Source organism: Haplochromis burtoni, unplaced genomic scaffold, assembly GCF_018398535.1.
Source record: "Haplochromis burtoni strain Fernald_Lab_line unplaced genomic scaffold, NCSU_Asbu1 Contig_87, whole genome shotgun sequence".
In the NCBI taxonomy this organism is placed as follows: Eukaryota; Metazoa; Chordata; class Actinopteri; order Cichliformes; family Cichlidae; genus Haplochromis; species Haplochromis burtoni.
The window spans coordinates 1,142,411-1,165,523 of NW_024582448.1; the positions used below are offsets into that span (position 1 = coordinate 1,142,411).

General features: G+C 39.6%; 2 protein-coding genes across 4 annotated transcripts; both read left to right on the forward strand.

The window, feature by feature from the left end:
• Nucleotides 1-1,742: 1,742 nt before the first annotated feature.
• Nucleotides 1,743-14,291, forward strand: LOC102312603 (protein FAM171B). 2 transcript variants are annotated; one of them, XM_005925782.3, is made up of 8 exons: nucleotides 1,743-2,058; nucleotides 7,664-7,897; nucleotides 8,513-8,605; nucleotides 8,697-8,855; nucleotides 10,255-10,425; nucleotides 10,539-10,655; nucleotides 10,859-10,979; nucleotides 12,066-14,290. In XM_005925782.3, exons 1-8 carry the CDS (start codon nucleotides 1,878-1,880, stop codon nucleotides 12,943-12,945), a joined length of 1,956 nt encoding a protein of 651 aa, XP_005925844.1. In that variant the 5' UTR covers nucleotides 1,743-1,877; the 3' UTR covers nucleotides 12,946-14,290. The 2 variants fall into 2 exon arrangements, with proteins under 2 accessions (XP_005925844.1, XP_042078437.1); XM_042222503.1 differs by having other exon boundaries at nucleotides 1,950-3,904; nucleotides 12,066-14,291.
• Nucleotides 14,292-15,459: 1,168 nt separating this feature from the next.
• si:dkey-10c21.1 lies at nucleotides 15,460-22,715 on the forward strand. Of its 2 annotated transcripts, XM_005925781.3 has the most exons (7): nucleotides 15,460-15,560; nucleotides 16,554-16,824; nucleotides 16,924-17,061; nucleotides 17,493-17,624; nucleotides 17,753-17,784; nucleotides 19,100-19,286; nucleotides 19,525-22,715. In XM_005925781.3, the coding sequence occupies exons 1-7, from the start codon at nucleotides 15,537-15,539 to the stop codon at nucleotides 19,530-19,532; spliced, it is 792 nt and encodes a 263-aa protein (XP_005925843.1). In that variant the 5' UTR covers nucleotides 15,460-15,536; the 3' UTR covers nucleotides 19,533-22,715. The 2 variants fall into 2 exon arrangements, with proteins under 2 accessions (XP_005925843.1, XP_005925842.1); XM_005925780.3 differs by having other exon boundaries at nucleotides 19,100-22,711.
• The last annotated feature ends 398 nt before the right edge of the window (nucleotides 22,716-23,113 follow it).

Here is a 23,113-nt window from a genome sequence, read left to right on the forward strand (position 1 = left end):
ACCTTATTTAATCTCTCGATATTGTTAGCGAGTACAAAACAGGAAAAAACAACAAAAAAAAGCAAATAAAAACGTAATTATGGTCTGGAATAAAACGACTGCCAGGGTGAAGTGAATAACACTGATCATCCGATTACAATGCAGCGTTCTGCTGGGAAACCTTGACAAGCCAAACACACCCCGACAGCAGTGGTCTCCCCCCAGCTGCACATGAACTCAGAACATAACAAAGATTTGGACAATTCAGTGAGGAAGCTGAAGTCCACACTGAAAGTAAAGAAAAATAACAAAACTTGTAAATGTGCAGAAAACAAATGGAAAATCAACCACAGTTTACCTAATTAGAAACCTGCGGAGCCTATACTACCACAGTGTTGTTATGCTGACCTTTCCAGCCCCAAAATTTACATTTCAAACTTTAAAACACATAGAAAAAAGACTGAAAACTTTATCTTTTACCCCCTTCACGCACAGTGGCCTTTGGCCCACAGCTTTGCCTCTGTACTCGGGAACAAATACAGAGGAAGAGTGCAGCGTGGTCGAATTTTGAATCACTGATTAAAATATTGCTGTAAAAGTAGAAAGAGAAAACTTTAAAAGATGCCGGAGGCAGAATTAATGTTTAATGAAGGCTTTTAATAGACATGCAAATTTCCACAAATGTATAAATAACCATTAAATAAAGACATCTAGAACTACAACTGAGATTTGAATCATTGCTGCTGCTATCAGCACTGCTCACACTGCAACTACAACTTCATTTAGAAGTAACCGCCTTCAGGGTCAGAGGTTAAACTGCTGTTGTCAAGATAGTCTTTTGAACTGGTAACTGAAACGGAAACGTTAAGTGTCACTTCGTTAATTGACATTGCATTATCCCCATCTAGTGGTAAAAACCACATGATGCAAGTGTTTGCACATCAAATTAAAACACCATCCAGCGCACGATGAAAACACTGCTGCTGAGGACTAACTTTGACTCTAATGTAAAGCTACAATAGGAGGAAGGTTGCAAAACTTAAGTATGATGTGATGAAACTCAAATATGGTTCTCTACATCTCTCAAACATCAATATAGTCCTCATTTTTTAACATAAATCATTTGCTTCTAAAACATAATCAAATATCTTTTTTTTAACATCATTTAGACATTGGTCTGTGCTAATTAAGCTCATCTGTCAGTGCAAATCAACGCATTTTGTCCATTTCATGTTTTTAGTTTTTATGTCTTGTTGAAAATTTTTAGATAAGGTTAAAAAATAGTACTTGTACTAACAGCAATAATGCTAGCAATATTAGTAATGATGACATCACATGCATAAAAGAAAAGTTTGAAAAGTGCATCAGAATAAAAAGAAATATAAATAAATAAATAAATAAATAAAAGAGATAAAAACATTTTGCAGTGCTTATAGAATTAATACAGTCAGCGTAAAAGTTAAATAAAACAAATAAAAACTATTTTATTTATTTATTAAACTCTTACTATTATTGTTAATTCAAAAACAATATGCTTTGTTTTATAATATTTAGAAATATCTAGGGTTAATATTGTGCTTTATATTAAATAAATAAATAAATAATGATAAAAATAATAATTTTCAAAAACCCTTGGAAAAAAATAATGTCAGTCAAAGTTTATAAGAACTTATTTGCAAAAAAAATAAAAATGTAATAAAAAACTGAATTAAACCCATTAAATTAGATGGATGGATGGAGCCGGTCTCGGTGGAAGGGGGCGGAGTTTCCTGCGTTGTTTGAAGGGTGGCTCACAGAAAAGTAGTTGTGATGGCAGCGGAGTGAGCATCTTTGTCCTTGTGTACTTTGTAGATGAAACCTGGACCTGTGGTGAGTAAAAACGAGGCTCTTTGAAAGTCATGCGCCTGCTGTTTTGCGTGTCTCTGCTGTGCTCGCTGGTTTTATGCGGCCGTGGAAGGGCTGAGTTCACTCCGGCTGCGGGACACCCTCTGCATGCCGATGATGGGAACTTTTCAAACCAGGATCCCAGGAAACAAGAGCCCTTTCAACTCCAACAGCAAGCGCTGGAGCCCAGGCCAGGTCGGTGTAACGTCGATTTAAAGTTTACACTCTGTCCTCAGTTAAATGTTTGAGGAGCAAATGAACTGCATTACATCCTGAGAACATAATCGGTGTTTTTAACAGTTCTTTTTATATATTCATGCTTCATCTTTCTTCCCCAAAAGGCTGCAAGTACCATATTATAGACTAAGAAACCTTTATTGAGCTGGCTTAGACCATCTGTATGAGGATTTTCTCACAAATCTGCAGATTTGCTCATGAGCAATAAGTGATGTTGGATCTTCCTGCTGCCAACTCATGAGTAAGGTGTCTCCATCTGTCTCCTTTTAGTGCATCGCCACCACCAGGCACAAATTTGATCATTTCGTGTGCACATTATTTACAACATTATGACAGTATTAACATGTTAAAGTGTTCTGGGATTTGGCCAAAAAGCATGTCAAACACATGCTTGGAATACAGCTCAGACAGCTCTCGATATCAGCTCAGTCTAGATTATAATTCCATGCAAATCATCTGCTGGCGCTACAGCAGGCTCATTCTTCTTTTTAACTTCTTCAATTTGTCTCCAGCTGAGCTGTTTTAATTCACGACATTTAAGGGAGAATCTCATTCGGAAGCTCGTCTGTTCTTCTCCCTCGCTCGCAGACACGCTTGAGCTTTTCGTGACAGACTTTCTGCTTCCAGAGGAGCTGAAAGAGGGATTTGTGACCTCGCTCTTATCAACTGATTTCATGACTTATTCATGCTGATGTAGGAGTGCATTACCATCACATGATCCCCCGGTCTGTGTTGTTGACTACAACACTTGGAAATGTACCCAAGCATGCTGTCGTCTCTGGCCATCCCTCCCCCCATCTGCAGGCCTGCAGCTGAGTCCTGACAAAACCACGTCCTCTTAGCTTCCCTGTCCCTTCAGTTCCAAGTAAACTCCCAGGGGGAACAAATGCCCACTTTCCACTTGAGTTAAAAACAAAACACCCCCCCCCACCCCCACAAATACAGATGGCCTCTTCACCCACACTGAGATTAACGTCTTCATTGTTGTTCCCTTCAGAACGAGCAGATCGGCAGACTTAACGATTTACTCATTCGGCCTCGGGGAACATTGTAATTATTTGACAAGCATGACCATTTTAGGACATCAGCCCCTACTTCACTAACCAACCCCCAACCTCCAATGTGATTTTTTTTAATGACTTAAACCTTTCTTCGGTTTGATATTGCTGACTTATGCTTGTTGTACCCCACATATTAAAAAGGTTTAATTGTGTTGTCGTCCATCAGTGGAATATGTGGCCCAATTCCAACACATACAGACAAATGTGGGGGAGGGTGGGGGGGGGGCACAAGAGATAAGTCCCTGTGGGACCATCTGTCTGGTCTGAAAACTGACCAGTCAACATGTTTGCGTTCCTTCCTGTGGATCTCTGATCGTTGTTGTCATGTCTGATAAAAAGAAAAAGGTGATAATGTGGTGATGCGTGTCAGCATTTAGCCACAGACAGAGTTTTCAGTCATTATCGCCCACTTTAATATTTCACTTCAAATCTGCACATATTTATAAAGTAAAGCTTTGTGGAATTCTTTATTACTTTTCCGCGGAGGATGATAACACCATTCCAGCCACATTGTACACACAATATGGAATCCATTTCTCATCTGCACTCACTGACCTCAGACGGCCCACTTCATAAACCTGGTTGAGTTCGCCAAATGGGGAGATTATAGTAATCTGGCACGAAGCACCTCCACTACAGATTTAGTGACCCCCTTCTGTTATGCTTGGCCACTAAGGTGGAACACACATGAAGCGGAGGCTGCCTCTCCCAACACAAGCCTCCTCGTGTCCATCTGCACTGGTGTAAGTATCTTGGTGGGTTGATGATAAAACAGCCAAATGGACATGTTTGTTTCTCATTGTGGCTGAAAATAAGGAGCTCCGGGCATTTGTCTGCCTCTGATCAAAGAGAATTGTTCGGGGCAGTGATATGGCTTGATGTGGTTATCTGGCTTTGGCACTTGGTGAAACACTGGGAAAGCTGGTCGCATAAAGCTTCATGAGTTTGCAGTAAACCTTTGGCATCTCCTTCGGAAGCAGGATTATAAGCAATCAAAGCAGCAGCGATTTCATCCGCTGCTGCTGTCAGAGTGGTTTTGTCACCATTAGAGAAAGATGCTTATGGCATTACATCGCTGCTGTGGCAGTAAGCAACACTTAGCCATTAATAAAAAGTGTTATGAAGGCATTTTCATGAGCTCATGGTGAAAAATAACTACAGAACTGATGATGATCCAGCTGTTGAGCTTTACGACTCCCCAAACTCACTTTCCCAGCTACGCCAGAGGTGCAGCTCAGTTGACAGTGTTTATTACAGTGCATAAGGTGAAGGAAGCTAATGTAGCTCTTACCACAGTGTTGCATCTGTACACAGTAAGCTCTTTGCATGGAGCATTTTCCTTTTCAGCAGCTTTATTATATTTGATATGGGTCACTGGGCTCAGATGTTTACAGCTATTCTGTGCAATCATTCGTTTGATTTCTTTTTCTTCAGTAAATATGTACTGCTTTGTCCTCGTGCTTAGTAAGCTACCATGACAGAAAGATGGATCCACAGAGTTTTTTTACTTCATTGAACCACTGCTTGTGTTTGGACTGCTGAACTTGGCTGTGGAAAAAGTCACAATTTAAAGATGCATTAATTGATTTTTTTGCCACTTAGCAAAATACGATATGAGCATTAGCACCTAGCTACCTTTTTACACACTCAACTCTGATATTCATCTGAAAGGCTGAGGTACCTGTCACGTGTTACTCCAACTCCTATAGAAAAAATAGTGTGCGGAAACGCAAGAGTGAGGACCCACATACAGGATGCAGACTTAAAACCAAAAGTGAGCTGTTTTATTTGGGATGATGCAGACTGATAGAGTCCAAAATAAAATCCAAAATGAGAATACAAAGAAGAAATCAGGTAGGGTGCTCAGCACACACTGTTCACTGAGGGGACTGAGGGGAGGGTAGGACTATTTATACACAAAGTGATAATCAGGGAAGTGGAAACAACTCAGGGAATAAGACACAGGCGTAGATAATTCGAGACAGAAAATAAGGCTCGAAATCAGGCACCATGGCAGATATGTGGATCTGTAACAGCTCAATAGGTAGTAGCAAACTTTGTCTGCTGTTTGGTGACGAGCAGAGCTGAAGTGTGCAGCGCTTCATAGAATCTTCTGAAACCCTGTCCACTGGAGGGGAAGACACGAAAGTCTACAATATGTAAATAATTAAATCTAACAAAATGCATTGGATTATCTGTGCCAGATATTTATTTTAGCACCATCTGGTTACTGTTAGCTACATGCTAGTGAGTTACTGTAGGTAAAGAAATTGCTAATATAAAAATGTTACTCTGAACTTTGTTAATTGTCCACATTTTCCTGCAAGAAAAATCACCAAGCGTCTTTCAAAATGATTAACTTATACAAATGCAGTAGTTTAAAATTGAAATTTATTTATTAGTGGCTGCACTTATAGACACATGACGTGTTTTTTCTGTACCCACCATCAGAAAGATATTTAAAGTGCATGACCACACTGCAGCCCAGACCATAGACTGTATATAAAAGATGGCTGTAGCTTCCCAGTCTCAAATGCAAAGTCCATTTCATTTTCCAGCGGGGGGAAGATGGTAAAAAGACAAGAATCTGAGTGCCTCGGGCTGTTTTGATCTGTGCCATCAGTGCACACTTCACTGGGTAAATCATCAAGTTCATTTTGAGAGTCATGGCCCCCCATTAGGATAAAAAAAGGATTACTAAGCAATTGATTTCTGTGTAAGTGACAAATAGCTTCAGAAGCCACAATGGTGACAGCAAAAATGCTGAATTTGAGTCTTGACAGAAGGACTTTTACCAGGACTAACCAATGGACCACATCATTTGGGCGCATGCACACGCAGCAACCGGCAGTGAATGAGAGCTTGGCGTCAGAATCACCTTAATTAAAAGTCAGAAAATAGAGCAAGTGCAATCATATAAATATCTTGGCACCATAATCAATGAAAAACTGAACTTTGATCAGAACTGCAAATCAGTTGGTAAAAAGGGTCACCAGCACCTTTACTGCCTCAGGAAACTTGCTCATTTCCACATTGACCAAAAAAATTGAACTTTGTTTTATCATTCTGTTATTGAGTCTGTTTTATCCTTTTGTTTGGTGGCATGGTTCGGTCAGACCTCAGTCACTCACTGAATCAGATCGTGAGATGGTCCAGTCACCTGATAGGTGAGCCACAGTCTTGTTTAGCGATGACTTTATCAATCCTTAAAAATGGTTCCCATCCTCTACAGGGTGAATTTCAGCTTCTTTCCTCAGGACGGAGGTTTCTATTTCCACGATGCAGGACTAAGCGTTATAAAAACAGCTTTGTCCCTGTAGCTGTTACTGAATTAAATAAGAACTGTTTTTGATTCGAAACATTAAATTATTATATATGTGCTACAGTGAGGTTTATATTTATTAGGTATTTGTGTTTTTGAAGGGATGCCAAATGCTATCATTTTTTTCCGTAAAGCAAATTTAACTTACCCATGGGTATGAATAAAGTTACCCACCTTACCTAGGTGCCTAAATATATATTTTGTATGCATTCACTGTAGAAGACAGAATTGACAAGGAGATACGTTGGCATAAAACGAAAGCAGCTGGGAGCCATGAATCGTTTTCTTCACCAGGGTGGGCGGGGCTTTATCAAGCACTGTCTCTCTAAACATGACCTTGTATGCAAGGCTGCGTATTGAGGATTTAAAACAAAAATAAACAGCTAAAAGAGGCTAAAATACTCTAATCTAATCGTGTTATGGATTTAATCCAATGCTTAAATAAATATTTTGATTAGTGTAGCTTAATGCATCGGCTTCATCCTTTAGTCAGTGATTCTTGTTTGGCTGTGATGGATTACTGAGTATTTTGTATTGTTATGCGACACATTGCCCTTTAGAAGTCTCCATTAACCTTTTTATTGGGCCTCGGTGTTCAGTGTGAAAGTGGCTAATTGAGTAAGGTGCCTAAATGGGATTCTGTGGCTGCTGCTTGAAACATTTAATGATTAGGAGACTCTCACGAGAATTACAGTATTGAAAATATGTACCCTAGGCAGCTGTCTGCATGCTGATGTGGCAAAATGTTGCTGTGACTGCATGCTTTGCTGGACTAATTGCCCACTTTCAACATTAGCATTTGTGTCCCCATCTTTACAGTCCACTGGGATTAATTGATTGATGCCCTCGAGGGATTCCGTAAACTAATTTTCTTGTTGTTTTGTCAATAATGTCTCGTCCAGGTTAATTAGCACTGCAGCCACCTCTGTTCTGCTGAAATATTAAAGTTCAGTATTTGAAGCTTTTAATGTTCATGGAGCTTAAAATGATACATTTTGTTCAGAGAACATCAGAAACTTGCTCGTTCAGGGGTTGCAGTGATGCACTCTTACATATTTTTACCTCCTCATCATAACTTCTATAAACTTGCAGATGTAAAGTGTCACATTTGTCAGAGCTGCAGCCATGACTATGCTCCCATCATTTTGTGAACCTGCAGTTATCGGTTTTCTTTCCCCAGGTTCTACCTTCAGCTTGAAGGTCCAGGTGAATGATGTGCTGAGTCGTCAGTACCTGAGCCAGGCAGTGGTGGAGGTCTACGTCAACTACACCAAGACCAAAACAGCTCTTTCTGGGGAGGATGGTGGGGTCTTGCTTCACATGCCTTACCACACTGGGATGCTTCTCACAGTTGTTGCCTGCCATGACGGCTACATTTGCACACTGCTGCCTTGTAAAACCGACAAAATGCCAAGTATGTCATCTGTTCAGGGTGTTTGCACATTGTGTGGATGTTTTTTTTTCCCATGCTAGCTCTCATTTTGAAATTTAGCTCAGCTCAAACCATTTATTCTTTGGTTATAGCTGAATGTCACATGTTTACACCAGCACTGCAGAGAGAGAAGAGAATTGTGGGGGTTTTATTTCATCATGAAAAGCAACCAGGGAAAACACTTTGATTCATGCGCACTTCTTTTCGAACATTCTCTGTTTGTGCAAGGCCAAACGTTCCTCCACCTTTCTTGCATTTGACACCTAATTAGCTTTTCCTGGCTGCTGCAATCTGTCCGGGATTATTTTTTGACCCACATCTGGAGTGTTTGCTTCTTTTGCTCCTCTTCCACATTCAATGCTACATTTTTCTTTTTAACTAAAGCTTTGAATTGAAACCTCTTTAAACCTGAGCTATTGTTGCTGTAAGCCTCTTCCAGAAAAAGGCTTTTCCCTTTGCTTGTATCATTTGAGGGGACAGTATTAGCATTGAAGAATAAAAACCCCCCACACTGCCATCTAGTGGAAGAAAAGTAAACCATAGTGTGCTAATGCTAATTTGGGTTCTTTCCTCCTTTTCTCTTTGTCACTACTGTAGTATTTTCATCAGTGACATTATCACTTCAGGGTGTGAATCAAGGGAACATCTGGCTTTTTGAGGATTCTGTCCTGATCACTGGGAGAACATCTGGTACTGTATAAGCTGTTAAAGTCACTGATGCTCCTGTTCTCTGTAATTGGGAAATGTAATGTCCTTACAAATGTTTTGTATCATTTTGCAGATGCTTCATCCCAGCCTGTGGTCAGTTTTCCTAAAACCCTGCTGAACCTGACACACAGCAGTAATATCACCTCTGTTAAAGCCTTCCTGACCATTCCCAGGCTGACGTCAGAGCAGGGGGGCTTCCTGGCCACTCGAGGCATCATGAGCAATAAATCTGGTATTTAGATGTATTTTTTGTTCTGCAAAAGCATGAATAGTATAGTCAGAGTTACCAGGTGTCTCACAGGTGCAATGCATTCATTACTTTTTTCTTTATACTTCATAATGTCTGCATTTGGGGGCAGCGAAGTGATGCAGTGGTTGCTTCAGAGCAAAAAGGTCCTGGGTTTAAACCTAGCAGTGGCTGGAGTCTCGTTGTGGAGTGTGCATGTTCTTTGGAGGTACTTGGGCTTCCTCCCATGAGGTTAGGTTAATTCTAAACCGACCATAGGTGTTTTTGAGCCAGCTCTCTGTGGTAAATGGACTGCTTCTTTTACAGTACTTTTCTACCATGCTTGAGCACTCAAAGCACTTTATACTATGAGTCTCATTCATAGGAGCACATTTTTCTATGCCTAAGTGCTTTCTATCTAACATTCACACACATTCACACTCTGAAACCCATCAGGAACAAGTCAAGGTTCAGTATCTTTCCAAAGAATACTTTGGCATTCATACTGGAGCAACAGTAGACACCGAGGTGCACCATACGTTTTGCCCCGTGACAGCTGGGAGAAGCTCCAGCCCTCCTTTTGACCCTGGATGGACATTTCGTTGATTCATTTAAAAAGTTATGCTATGACGCTATGACCAGTGTGTAAAATGGTCACCACAAAGCCACAAGCTATGCATATTTTGACAGAATATCATGGAAACGAAACAGAAAATGAAATGCAGCTCCAACAAAGGCCGGGAAACTACTTTTAACTGGGTGAAGTCGGCAGGAGACGATTGATCGAGTTTCCTTGAGTTATTTTTTAATTTCGTGTTGTGGAAAAAGTGATGTGAAGTGACACATTACTACACATGGCAGCCTCAAAAGAAACGTGTGATCTAAAAGACGTTGGATGCTGATCTGTGGATGCACTCCCACTGAAACCCACAGATGATTAGCAGACAGACAGAACGGCAGTTGAAATGAAAGTAACAGCGTGAAGACAAGTACTGGGGCACAAAAAGGGAATACATGAGTACAAGAAGAGCCGCTCAAGAACATAAAAACAAACTTTCTACTTGTCACATATATTTTTTTGAGGGAGTTTTTGAAATTGCCTTAAAACGGAATTTGTTTTCCTTTGGCGCCATCTTGTGGTTCTAAAGACAAATACACGTGAAATTTTGGCTTGAAGCAGTTAAGGCCTTTACACAGTTACATGAGTTTTGAATGGGTAACAATTATTTATAAGTTCTACACAGATTTAAGCAGTACTAAACTACAATACCAAAGCTGTATTACACTAAAGTATTATTACATGAACCTTTTATTCAAGAAAAGAAAAACAAAGCTGTCGGAGCTAAATTTGCCCAGGGCACATAATAACCTGCTCTTCTCTTACACATTTATTAATGTCCTCTAGGATACGTCAGTGTGGAGTTAAGCCCGGTGGCAGCTGTCAGCGTGCAGCTTTTCTCAGGAGACACGGAGTTACATGTGACTGGGCCTGTGCAGATGAACCTCAACATTCCCGACAGCTTTGGACTTCAGTCTTCGAGTGTTATTCCAGCCTGGTTCTTTAACCAGACCACTGGTGAGTAGAAATCATAATCACACACATACTAACGCCCCACTCATCTGATAAGTCATTAACATAAGTGCGAGAAAAGAGGATATAAGTGTAAAAGGGTTGCTGGGTCTCTTCAGGGGCATGGATGAGAAAAGGATTAGGAAAGGTGACATCAGTAGATGGAAGTCTTGTGTGGACTTTCACAGCTCCTCATCTCGGCTACTGGATCGCAGCACCTGTGTCATCTAACAGAGGTAAAAGTCACTTTTAGCAGTACAGACTTTCAGATATTTTCTGCACTGGAATAATTAATAAAATTGGATTTTATCATTGTATTAATTTCATTATTCACAACCTTGGAAGGCAGCGACTAATGTTACATATTATTACATATTTGATCATATTTTATGTTTTCTATTCTGGACTCTCTAAAAGTCCTCCTTCTGATCTTCTTCAGGTTTCTTTGAACTTGCCATTCCCATTGACTTCATCATACGGCATTCCTTTTTCCTGATGGTTCTCTTTGGAGGGACACTCGTTATTATCATCTCTCTTCTGGTTGGGTTATGTTATTGCAGGTAAAAAGAAAAGAGAAAAAATACTTTTATACTAAACTACACCAGGTCCAACTACAACATTAGAGCCACCTGCCATATACTGTGTAGGAGCCACCTGCGCCACCACATCAGCTCTGACCTACTGAGATGTGGACCTGAAACCTGTGGCGAAGTCCTTTATTGCCTAGTATCAGGATGTTTGCAGTGGGTCATTTGGGTCCTGCAGGTTTTCATGTGGGAACTCTGTGGATCAGAGTTGCTCTGGGTCAATGCTTTGTGCTCTTTGATGGGATTTTGCAATGTAGCAGAATCCTTTAGTCCTTTATTTTCACAATAGGGAGATCTAAGACAGGGTTGGGCAACTTCAACAATAACACCCTGGGTCAATACACCTGAATAAAATGACTAGTTCATTACCAGGCCTCTGGAGAACTTTGAGACATGTTGAGGAGTTAATTTAGCCATTTGAATCAGTTGTGTTGGATCAAGGACACATCTAAAACCTGCAGCACATCAACCCTTGAGGCCTGGAGTTCTGACAAAGTATCCCAGTTTGGCCCACTGAGCTGCTTTACTTTTGTTAATAATGACAATGTTATGACAAAGGAGTGAAAATGGCTGGAAGGTTAAAATATTCTTAGACTTAGACAAACTCCCTGAATCATAAAGATATGAACAATAGTTTACTTACAGCAACTCTGCTGTCATGTCATGCATATTGCAATTACCTGATCATAGTGACCAGAACAAAAACCTTCACACAAAGGCTCACTAATTCAAAAGTGCTGTCCAATCTCTAACTTTCAGTATAACCATGTCCTATATGGGCTATCACTTAGAAGTCACAATATACTTTTAAGTGAATATTTCACTGAAAACCCTCTATCAAATATTCATACTGTGGTCATGTAGCATCACCCAGTTCTGCATAATACAGGTAATGACACGTGTATCATAAACCTTTGCCCTTTACACACTTGCTGGGCTCAATAGGACTATCAGGGACGAGCTGTTGATAGTTTTCTGTGGTGTATTCCTTTAAAGAATAAAAAATTAATCTTAAATTTACCCAAATAATCATTTACTAATGTCCTGGTTTACCTGCAGGTGTTCCTCTGGTGAAACTAAAGCAGCAAAGATCCTACCAGTGACAACAAAAGACCAAAAAACTTCAACATGTGATGATGATCTCTTTGAAGGGAAAGCTTCTCATTCACAGGACCAGCAACCTGAAGAAAAGAGGGACAGTAGACACAATGCTTCTTTCATAGCCAACACCAGTGCTGTGGCCATTATGCTGGAGAATGATATGAACACGGACCTGAACGATTTGACGTGTTCACACAAGACTTCAGAACAAAGAGTTTCTGTATCTCTGACAGATAATTTGTTTTTCTACAACCAGCCTGTTGCAATTCTTCACACTCCAGCTTTCTTCCATTTAGAGGAGCAACCAGAGCAGGCCCAGTGGAGCAAGTCAGCCACCCTGCCCCGTGCAGGGGCTTCAAATGGTGCTGCCACAGAGCCTTTGAGTAATGAAAACTTCACCCAGACACAGACAAAAGGTTCGCCTGAGACCCAGAACCAGGCAGCAGAAACTGAAGACAAGCTTGGAGCTTCAGGTGGCTCCCAGACAGCAACCTCCACCAACACATCCAGGCTCCCAGAGTCAGTGTCAGTGCCCGGGACGTTACATAAAATCTTGGACAGCAGGCACTCTGTGCACGGACAATCCAATATCTCCTCACTTCAGCCTCCTCGGGCCTGGTTTGTCTCACTGGAGGGCAAGCCTGCAGCTGAGATCCATTACGCTGTGTCAGAGCAACAGAGGAGACGGAGACCAGTCGAGAGTCGAGAGACCAGTTTAGACTCTGGGGTGGACATGAGTGAACTGAACCAGACGTCTGGCAGGAGGGCGGTAACGCTGGAGCGAAACGCTACTTTTGTCAAAAGCGCATCGAGCAGTAAACATAAGTCTGCACAGTGACTCATCTCTAACAGCCTTATTACCCATATCGCTCCAAGTTTGTTAATGAACAGCATCACGTTTGTATCACAGGGGAATTATGTATGTTATTCATGAGATTCAGTGCATTTCTGCCATAAGACCTCATAATGTCTGCATTTCAGCTACTGTACATCTAGAAGAGTCCACATTTCACAACAGAGCGTATGGACTTGGTGATCGTTCGCTGTGGATGTAACAATACATGTGCTTTTAACAGCTTCTAACATGTGTATGCACTCAAAGACTAATGTATAATATTATAGTAAGATGTTGTATATTCATTTATTTTGTGTTACATATTTCTGTTTTCATGTAAATTGCTAATGTGATATAAAATACCGGAACCTGGTGATGTTTAAAAGATTTTGTTTGTTTATCAGAGGGAAAATCAGAGGGAGAAGTCATGTAAATCCACATGTTTGTTTCTGTGTTAATGCAGGAAAAATACATGCATCCATTTTTTTCTACTTATTCAAGTCACAGTGGGAGGTGGGGTAAACCCGGGACAGGTCACTAATCAGTCTCAGCACTAACACGGAGACAGACAAACATTGACACTCTCAGCCTGTTCAGGATCACCAGTGGACCAAACCCCATGCAGGTGTTTGGACTGTGGGAGGAACCCATGTACCAAAAAGACAAGCCAGAGCTCTCACAGACAGGCTCCAGGCTGGATTCAGTCTTGTTGCTGGGAAGCAACAGTGCTAGCTAACACCTCGATAATAGCCAGTACTGTCACAACCTGGCAACTTTGAGCCATGACAAAAGGTGAACATTCCTTTAGGGTATGCATGTGTGTGGAGATGTGAGTGTTGTAAATACAGTGAATTACAAATAGCAATAGAAAAACAAGTGGAACACAGGGTGTGAGGGCAAACAGGTCCATGTGAAGCAGGAAGGAAGAAGAAAGGGCCAATACAGAGCCCAGATATTGCCTTTTGGCTCAAGCCACTAAAGCCCTGAAACACACGAAGGAAAGGTTTAAAGTAAGGGTGGTCATAATATGTTCGATTTAAAATTACAGACCTGAAAACAGCTAAACTGCTAAAACAGAAACAGAAAAACAAGTTTGTCGGTTAAAACATTTTGCCTTTGCCTTTCATCACTCTCTTTATTCTAAAAATGCTGAATTATAGATATAATTGAGAACATATACATTCAGAATTTTGAGCCAATTGTTAGAAACCATCACTGGCTGACATCCCAAGGAGCCAGACTTTCGTGTTATTTTTCCTTTTTTTTTTGGACATTGGCTGCGTTTTCACTCATTTTCAATCCAGTCTCATACTAAGATAAAAAATAAGGTCCTGAGATGCATCTGCCCTTTCAGTTGTTCCATCTGCTTTTCACTAAAACCCCATCAGAAATGGTTGCAGTGGAAGGAGCCATTCTTGAGAAAAGGCTGAGGTATGCAATTTTACACAAGAACTATTCTGAAAATTAGTCCAACAAGTTTTATGTTGTGATGTTTGTTTTAGTTCAAAGTGCCAACTTATACGGAGAGGAGAGAGGTACAACAGTGAGTATCTACAACTATAAAACACCTTAATATCACCTACATGGACCTCAACACTATTGAAGCAGTGTCATCTTGCAGGAGGACAGAACAGAAGGCAGAAAAATGCTTGCTGCACCTACTTCCCATTTTCTTAGCAACATATAAAGAAAGAGAAGGTGGCTCAACACTGCACATATTTGCAACAAGGAGCAACAATGCACACCGAGAGAAGGGATCAGACTCATGAAGCTCACCTTTGTAACCCGCCATGTACCTGACATAAGGTAGAATCTACATTTATGAAACAGGGAGTTAGAAAGAGGCAGCGTGATTGGTACATTTCATAATTCACATAAGCAGCTGAGCTCTGATAGGATTCGATACCAGTCTGAGCAACAGAGACCTTGACCACAGTTGTAACCCACCAGTTAGTCTGCTGATTCTAATTTCACCTTAAAAGAAGAGAAACCTCAAAACAACAAAAACGAGTAATTAACACTACGCAATAAATCAATTAATAGCCAAACACAGCACAATCTGATTCTTGGATTATTTTGCAAAATGTAAAATTAGAATAAAACTGGACTTTCAGAAAGCACCTTAACAAACCCAGCCTCACTCTGAGCAGCTGATCAGTCAGCTCAGTCAGTTTTGAGTATGCTCAGCCGGAGTTAAGCACATTTATGACATTTTTTAAACTCCAAAAACAGCATGTGGTCACATCATCAACAAGGCCATTCTGATGAAGCAGGCTGTTTATTTTCTCAAGATTTCTAAGTTGTGTTCAGTTTGATTTCATAAAGTAGTCTGAACCTAAACTGTCTCACATCTTATTTACAATGGGGAAAACTAAAAATGGGCCAGCTGGGATCCTAACTGGGCATGTGAGTATGCTGCCTGTGTGTTACCAGTATTATACTGTAGTTTGCATGCCTGTCGATGTGTTTGCATGCCACGTCAACAGAATCAGGAAGTAACGAAACTTTTTTTTATTTCACAGAACGACAACCACAAGAAGCCCTGGCCCTTCCTTTTCCTGCTAAACTTTAATCGCTCGCTTTAGAGTCAAGTCATGACTGATTTTCTGTCAACAAAGGTAAGCAGCATGTATTTGCCATGTAATGTAGTCCATGTAATTCTACCAGTGATATTATTTCGACTTGATATGCATTAAGAAACATTGGTTTTATTTTAGCCTATACATACTACTGTTAACCATTCCTCGTCGTCAGTCCCCTGACCGTGGTCGGGAGACGCGAGGGGAGATGCTTCCTCCAGGGCCGAAGTTTGTCCTCCTTCGGGGTTAACTCCCTTCACTTTTGTGGAGTAGTGAGGCAGACAGAAATCAGCCGAGGCACCGGAGAGTACTGAAGAGATGAGGCTTTAATAACAGTACTGCACACTTCGAAAGCACACTGCATAGCCTGTGGCCCGTTAGAGCGCTGCTCCCGGTCGCCCTCTCTACCCATGACACACACTCTCTCTTTTTCTCCTCTTTCGCTCCCCGCGTTTCCTTCACGCGCATGCTCACACACACATCACATACACTCCTTACTGCACCCAGTCACACACAAGACGGCAATTCCCGCAACACTACTCTGTAAAGGCTCTGTAAATAGTTTGCATGTACAGGGGCGTAAGCGGCTTGGTCCTTTACGCACAGAAAATTACGCAATCTATTGCCATGTAATCTATTCCATATGTGGCACATATTTTAAGAGAAGTCCTTAAAGGCACCATTATAGCAGAAGATGCTTCTTCCCAGCATGGTACCAGAATCTTTACTTGTGAGGTTTTGAGTTTATTCATTTAGTACCTAATCGGGCAGAGCACGTGACCCTTGATATTACGCTAACCCAGTAAAACACTTTCGATTCCGTTTGAATAGTTTTCATTTTACGCCAAAGATAAAACCGTTCAAAGTTCGGAAATAGTAACACCGCTAAAAAAAAAAAGAAGCTCACTGTATGATGCACGCAGACCCACATTCGGACAAACAAGTCTGAGTCTCTCACACGAACTGCGTTAAAGTCTGTGTCATGCTCAAGAAAAACGTTGAATTCCACACAGTATGTCTGCACTATTTCAGGCCACCGACAAACTAAACTCACAGCTCAACAGACTGTGCGTATGGCTTTCGAGTGACCCTGAGTACATCCTGGAGCACTGCGGGGATATCCTATCCGTGAATGAATATAAAAAGGTAATAAAGCAAAGCAGTGGTTCAGAGCAGATGAGAGAACTCTTGGAAATAATCATTCAAAAAGGAGAAGATACCTGTCAGAACTTTATTGACACTCTGAGGAAGCGCCAAGGACACTTCCCACAACTGAAGCAGTTTTTCGTCACTGAAGCTGAAGGTGTGTGAAAGTCCCGTGTGGTCTGGGCCGAAATGGGCCTGTGAGATTACCACCAAAGGAAAGCTGAGATTACATTATTCATATATGTCTATTTTATAGTTCCAGGTTCATCCACTCCAAGCATGTTTGCTGATGGTAGCAGTGTTGTGTCCTGCAGAGAAATTACAAACACAACTGCAAAAAACATTTCAATTAACATTCAAACAGTAAGCCAGCCGGCAGACAGCAGTTTGTCTGGTAAGAGGTTTTTTTTTATATTTTTTTCTATGTGGAATCATATAAGGGAAACCATTAAATGCACTCATTAGCACTTTATATTAGGTACACCTTTTCAACTGCTTTCAATACAAACATCTACTCAGCCAGTCACATGGCAGCATCTCAGTGCATTAAGGCAAGTAGACATGTTCAAAACAAGCTGCTGAAGCTCAAACCAAGCATCAGGATAGGGGAAAAAAACGATTTGAGTGAATTTGAAGTTAATTTGGTTTGGTAGTAGTTCATTATTATACAAGCAGTGAAACAGCTATTTTGCTGTATTTCAGTTGAGTCAGTAGCTATTTTCAAACATATTTCAAGTTTGTTTTCAGTTTGAGTCTTTTTATATAGATTTTATTACAACAAGCTGGAAATTAATTTTTTCTTGTTATTTTTTCTGCTTCTTACAGGAAATATTAAACCCCAAGCAGATCTCACTGCAAGTGGTGGCGGTGTTATATGTGCTGATAAAATATCAGGTGTCCATGTTGATGGGGGTATAAATTTCTCAGTGAGTGTGAATGCACCACAAGAAAACACAGGTAATATTTTGACCTTAAATATGTAATTATTGTTGTTGCTTTTTGTTAGTCTGTAATTCATAAATCAAATTATGCAAGATTAAAAAAAGACTTTTGGAAAGTAAGTAATTCCTGATGGTTTTTCTCAGGTATGGTAGAGGACACACAGCCACCTCCTGAGGTACAGTACGAGAATAGTGTTACTGGCAAGAACACACATAGAGGTGTTCACTGACACAAGATGGTATTGATGGTTTTGGGATAAGTCAGTTGAAGTTAAAGTTATGCTTCCTACACAAACAGGGGAAAAAACTGATATCCTACAGTTTTAGTAAATATTGGACATAGTAGGTCTTACCTCAAATGAACAATTGTAATATTTTCTTAGTTGGCCAATGATCTGGCACACAATCACTTGTGAGGTCAAAGTGTATTTTTTGTTTTTAGAATTTGTTACCTTATGCAGCTCTTTCTCCTAAATGTGCCACGGTACTGGCATGGTTATAGGGCATGGTTTATTCTTCCTGAGAAGACTGATTTGCCCTCCTCAGTGTATCATTGTAAACATAATAATTATTTGAATGTTCATTTTTGTCATTTCATTCTAAAAGGTAAATTCGACCGATATAACATGTAAAGTGAAACATTTCAAGCTTTTTGTGATAATTTTAGGTCAAAGCTCATTAAGAATCCCAAATTAGAGCGTCTCAAATGATTAGAATATCGTCTAAAGTCAGTCAAAAAAGGATTTGTTACAAAAGAGTGCATTTATCCACTCGGTACATGGTTGGAGCTGCTTCAAAATAAGTGGCTCAGTGCAGGGTGACATTTAGCTCAGCTGAGTGTTCCCAAAGCCTGGTAGTGACCTTCGCAGTTCTCTGTTGATTTGGGTGTTTCTCAACTTCCGTTTGGTGTTATCCCAAAGATGAGGTGCAGGTGTGGCGAGTTGGCTGGCCAGTCGAGCACAATAGTATCACGGTTGGCAAGTCATTTAATAGGAGTTGTGGCACTGTGGTCAGCTGCCAAGTCCTGCTGAAAAAACGAAATTGTCATTTCCATAAAGCTTGTCAGCAGGTGGAAGCATGCTCTAAAATCTCCTGGGAGAGGACTGTTTTGACTTTTGATTTAACACAACAACATGGTGGAACACCTTCTGTATTCAGCAAGTGAATATATAGAGCTTTTTTATAAATTTTATAAATAACATTTCCATAATAAAAATAGTGAAAACAGTTAATCACACAGGTGAATTTGTTTTTTCTGGACTGAAGTTTTGTGAATTAAGCCTCCTCACTTGGACTTTTCAGTCTTTCAGTATTTTGCTGGAAAAATATTTTCCTTTAAATGTAATTAATAATGTAGTTTGGCATGGATAAAAGAGGAATACATGGCACCAGTGAAAAAAAGAAAAAAAAAATCAAGAATTTATACAAATGCCTAGAAAAAAAAATACATTTACTTCAGACTAATCAACAATACACTGTCATCTTTTTCAGGGTCCTGCTGTGAGAAAGATCAAGGAGCACAAGGTGGAACTCATTAACTGCCTGATGGGGGATGTCTTTATCCTGCAGTGTGTGCATGCCAAAGGAATCCTCTCTCCCAGACAATATGGAAATCTGAAGCACTCCTCTAACCCAGAACAAACTGTTACCAACCTGATAGATCTTCTGATGAGTAAAGGTGAAGAGACCTGCAATCAGTTTCTCCAGATTCTTAAAGATCCTGAAGTTGATGCAACGTATCCACAACTGAAAAACATTATAAAGTAACTGAGATCAGATCATATGTAATTTTTTTTTAGCTAGGATGAAATTAAATAATGGTAAAGGGAATTTAATTTTTTGAGCAGTGTATATACACACTTGCACATTCCCACAATTTTGATGTAACTGATATACCCTTCTGCTTTTCAAAACAGGGCACTGAAGTAAAGACTATCCTCAGAGTTTCATACTAAATCTTAAGGAATTAAAAATGAAGCATGTGAAATTATTTTGTCTTGGTAGTTTGTAGATGATACACTGAGATTGGTTGTATACATGTTATAGCTATGTATGGGCACCAGGTGACAGCATGAAATATGTTTATATTGTTAGTAGAGTTTTAACTACTACTGAAGAGAACACAGATGTTACAGCACACATGAAGTTTCACAAAAGTTGAGTGTTTAATGGAATAAAATGAAACTACTTCTCACACTGCTTTTTAAACATTTTTCTTTCAGTAATAATAAAACGATGTTGCTGTAGTTTCAGTACATGGCATTTCAAACCATTTAAAAGTATCCTACTAATATCCAGGTTTTCCATTAATAATTGCTGAGCTCTAATTTAATAGCAGAATACATGTTGGTTATTCTGACTGTACTTTCCATCCCCATTGAAACAGTAATCCATCACTACAAGTTTTCCCCTCTTGTGTAATGTTGTATTCTGCTATAGTGGAGACTCTTCATAATCTACCCCAGGGCCTCCTCCCAGTAAGACATGCACGGCGAGAACACTTTACCCAGGAAGCTCAACTGGTTCCTTTCGATGTTGAAGTCATTTTAAGCAATCTTAAGGGGTTTAATATGAGTGTCCAGGGTCTCCAGCCTGTCAATAAGGGCAGAAATTTATTAGACAAGATCAAATTAATCTGATTAATTAATTAAAGTGAATGGAAGATTGTGTCACTTCAAAATAATTCTTCTGATGAGTTAAAATTGTTTTACAATGAATTATATATAAGTAAACTAATGTTTTAAAATGCATATTATAGCAAAAACTGTTCTGTACAATGCAGTCAAATATCAAATATGCTTATATGGTGAAAGCTGTTTTTAAAATTCCAGGATAAAGACTTTTTCCATTGAGTTTCTGGGTCACTTGCACTGTACTGTCAAAAACACTTATTTACATTGTTTGTAACTGAGACGTATTTTATGTTTTTATGATACAAACCATTGTTCTATATTTAAATCATACACCAGGTACAACATTACGACCACCTGCCTAATACTGTGTTGGTCCCTATTTTGCTGCCAAAACACAACTGACACAATTCGTGAAGCTGAACTTAATAAATTGTGTAAATAATCAGTATTTATTCAGATTTGGAAGTACACATTTGTTGAAGTGCGTGCTTGTGAGTCCTCAAAAGTTACACACAAATTACTGCACACATTTATAAGTCTTAGTTCATGCTTGCAGATTCGTCTGTACCCATTTGTAACCCTTCTGAGGCAACTTTCTCTCCATACTCCATTACAACTTGGGCCTTGTTACACTCACATAAATCCTTACACTTGCACATTTGTCACCATGACAGGTGCTTCCAGGTTACTTTTGTTTCTTTTGTAGGTTTAACTGTACACCAGAGAACACTTGCAAGGAGAAGTTTCCATTTTTGCATCTCTCCTGTGTTTTTGTGCCATCATGAAGTTTAGTTGCTGCTGTGTAAATTCTCCTTTTGCTTGGTTTACATTTTTCTGATATTTATTACTACTCAAAGTGTTTTTCTTAACCTCTTTCCTCACTGATGTCCAATCACGCCTTTTTGGATTTTAAACTCACTAAAAGATCTCCTCAGAGCAGCATTTCCCGATGCTGCAGTGTGAAGGCGTTGCCTACAAAGAGCATCAGGTAGAATATGGCTTTTCCAGCTTGGTAGAATTATAGCCTGTAATCATGTGTGAAATATGAAAAATAAAATGTAGATGTAAATGCACTTCTAAATAAAAGGTCTATGGATGTTTTTTGTTTACAGTTTTGGAGGTTTTAGAATATAATACTGTTAAGTTTTCAGATCCTATCCTTCACAAAATGTAGTTCAACAAGAGATGTTCTGTTTCTTTGGATGCAATCTTACCAAATACCAAAGATACAGACAATTAATAATATTTTTGGATAAAGACTGGATAAAAAGCACAAGTAGGAGTATTGGTTGGTTGAAACCAACCAAAGTTTCCATTATTTGATTCTGGAAAATTGCACTGAAAGAAAATTTGTTTGTTCAGGGTTTTAAGTGAGACTTACGAAGTTAGTAAGTATATGTCACACACAAAGGACATGCAGAGGGTTGGTGTGACAGAGAAGAATAGTAGGGATGGGGTGAGACTGTGGATGGTGATCTACTGTGGTGTCCACTAAGGGAGCGACTGAAAGAGGAATAAGTGTAATGTTTATTCACTCTGACTGAATTTTAGACATTGTTTGAAATGAATTCCCATAACTGACGGAGCAAATTAAGCCCTGTGAAAGGTGACTTCAGTCAGTGTGTGTGTCTGTGACTGAATGATATTAATCACAGTTGTAGTAAATGTTTTTTTTTTGTTTTATTTCGTTTATTACCTGGAAGTAGTACTTCATGTTACAGATTTTAACTGAATTATGCTGCTGAACAGTAAGACTTAGCCAGACAGAGGAAAATAATTAATGTCCTTTGTTCAGTGACTTTTTATAATTTAATATGAAGCTGAGAGGAAAATACCATCCAGACGAATTGTAGAATTCAAAATGTGTGTTGACGACCTCTTTGCTGAAAGTTTTTATATATTGATTTCTCATGGATGAATTTATCCCACCACAACCAGACTTGGAGGAAACTGAAGATTTAAAACTCCGCAGTTTCAGTTTTCTTCAGGTTATTGATCAGGGACTGTGTTACACCTGCATGATGATGCTACAGGTGCCTACAAAGAGCAGCTGGTTGGTCAAATTAAGCTTGGAAATGTTTAGAAATTTAGATTGCAAATAAATTTCTAAACTATTTGGAATTTTAAGTGTAGCAAAACATACTGATGCACATTTCAAGTGTTCAAAGCAGCCTATGCTATGATGTAGAGCCACTAGAGGTCACAATTACACAGTTTTTGAGTTTGAGTTTACTTGCATATAGGCAGGTTGGTTAAGTCTGCTTGGATCACACAGCATTGCATGCTTTGTTCTACATAGCACACACTGAGACAATGTTCCACATTTTTACTGGTTTAAGTTTAAAACTTGTGAGTTTCACAAGAAGCGTGTGATTCAAATAGGCTTATGGAAACATCCTTACTGAAACCCAGAGGTGTTTAGCAGAGATCATCTGCTAAATAAGAGTTGTTTTAACAATCAATGCAGCAGAAATAGGGGACAAGCAAGTAGGAGTGATACTAGTGACACTAGATTACAATCAAACCTTAGCTTCCACTTGAATTTAAATAAAAATTTTGATTATTTGTTCTTCTTATGATCAATGCTAAACCTTTAACCTGCATAGTTTGGTCATGTTTTACACGATACATCCCTTTGCTTTACATTTACTTTGCTGTGATCCAATCACCCTGCTTACTTATGGTCTCATGAATTAAAATTCCAGTTTCTAAACAATTTCATCACCCAGGCAAGTAGTTTGATACGATTCTGGCTGTTTACCTTGCTGCTTCCATGAATAAATGATTAAATGTCAGAAAACATGTATGTATGTATGTATGTATGTATTCATCCATCCATTCGCTTCCGCTTATGCTGTTCAGGGTCGCGGGG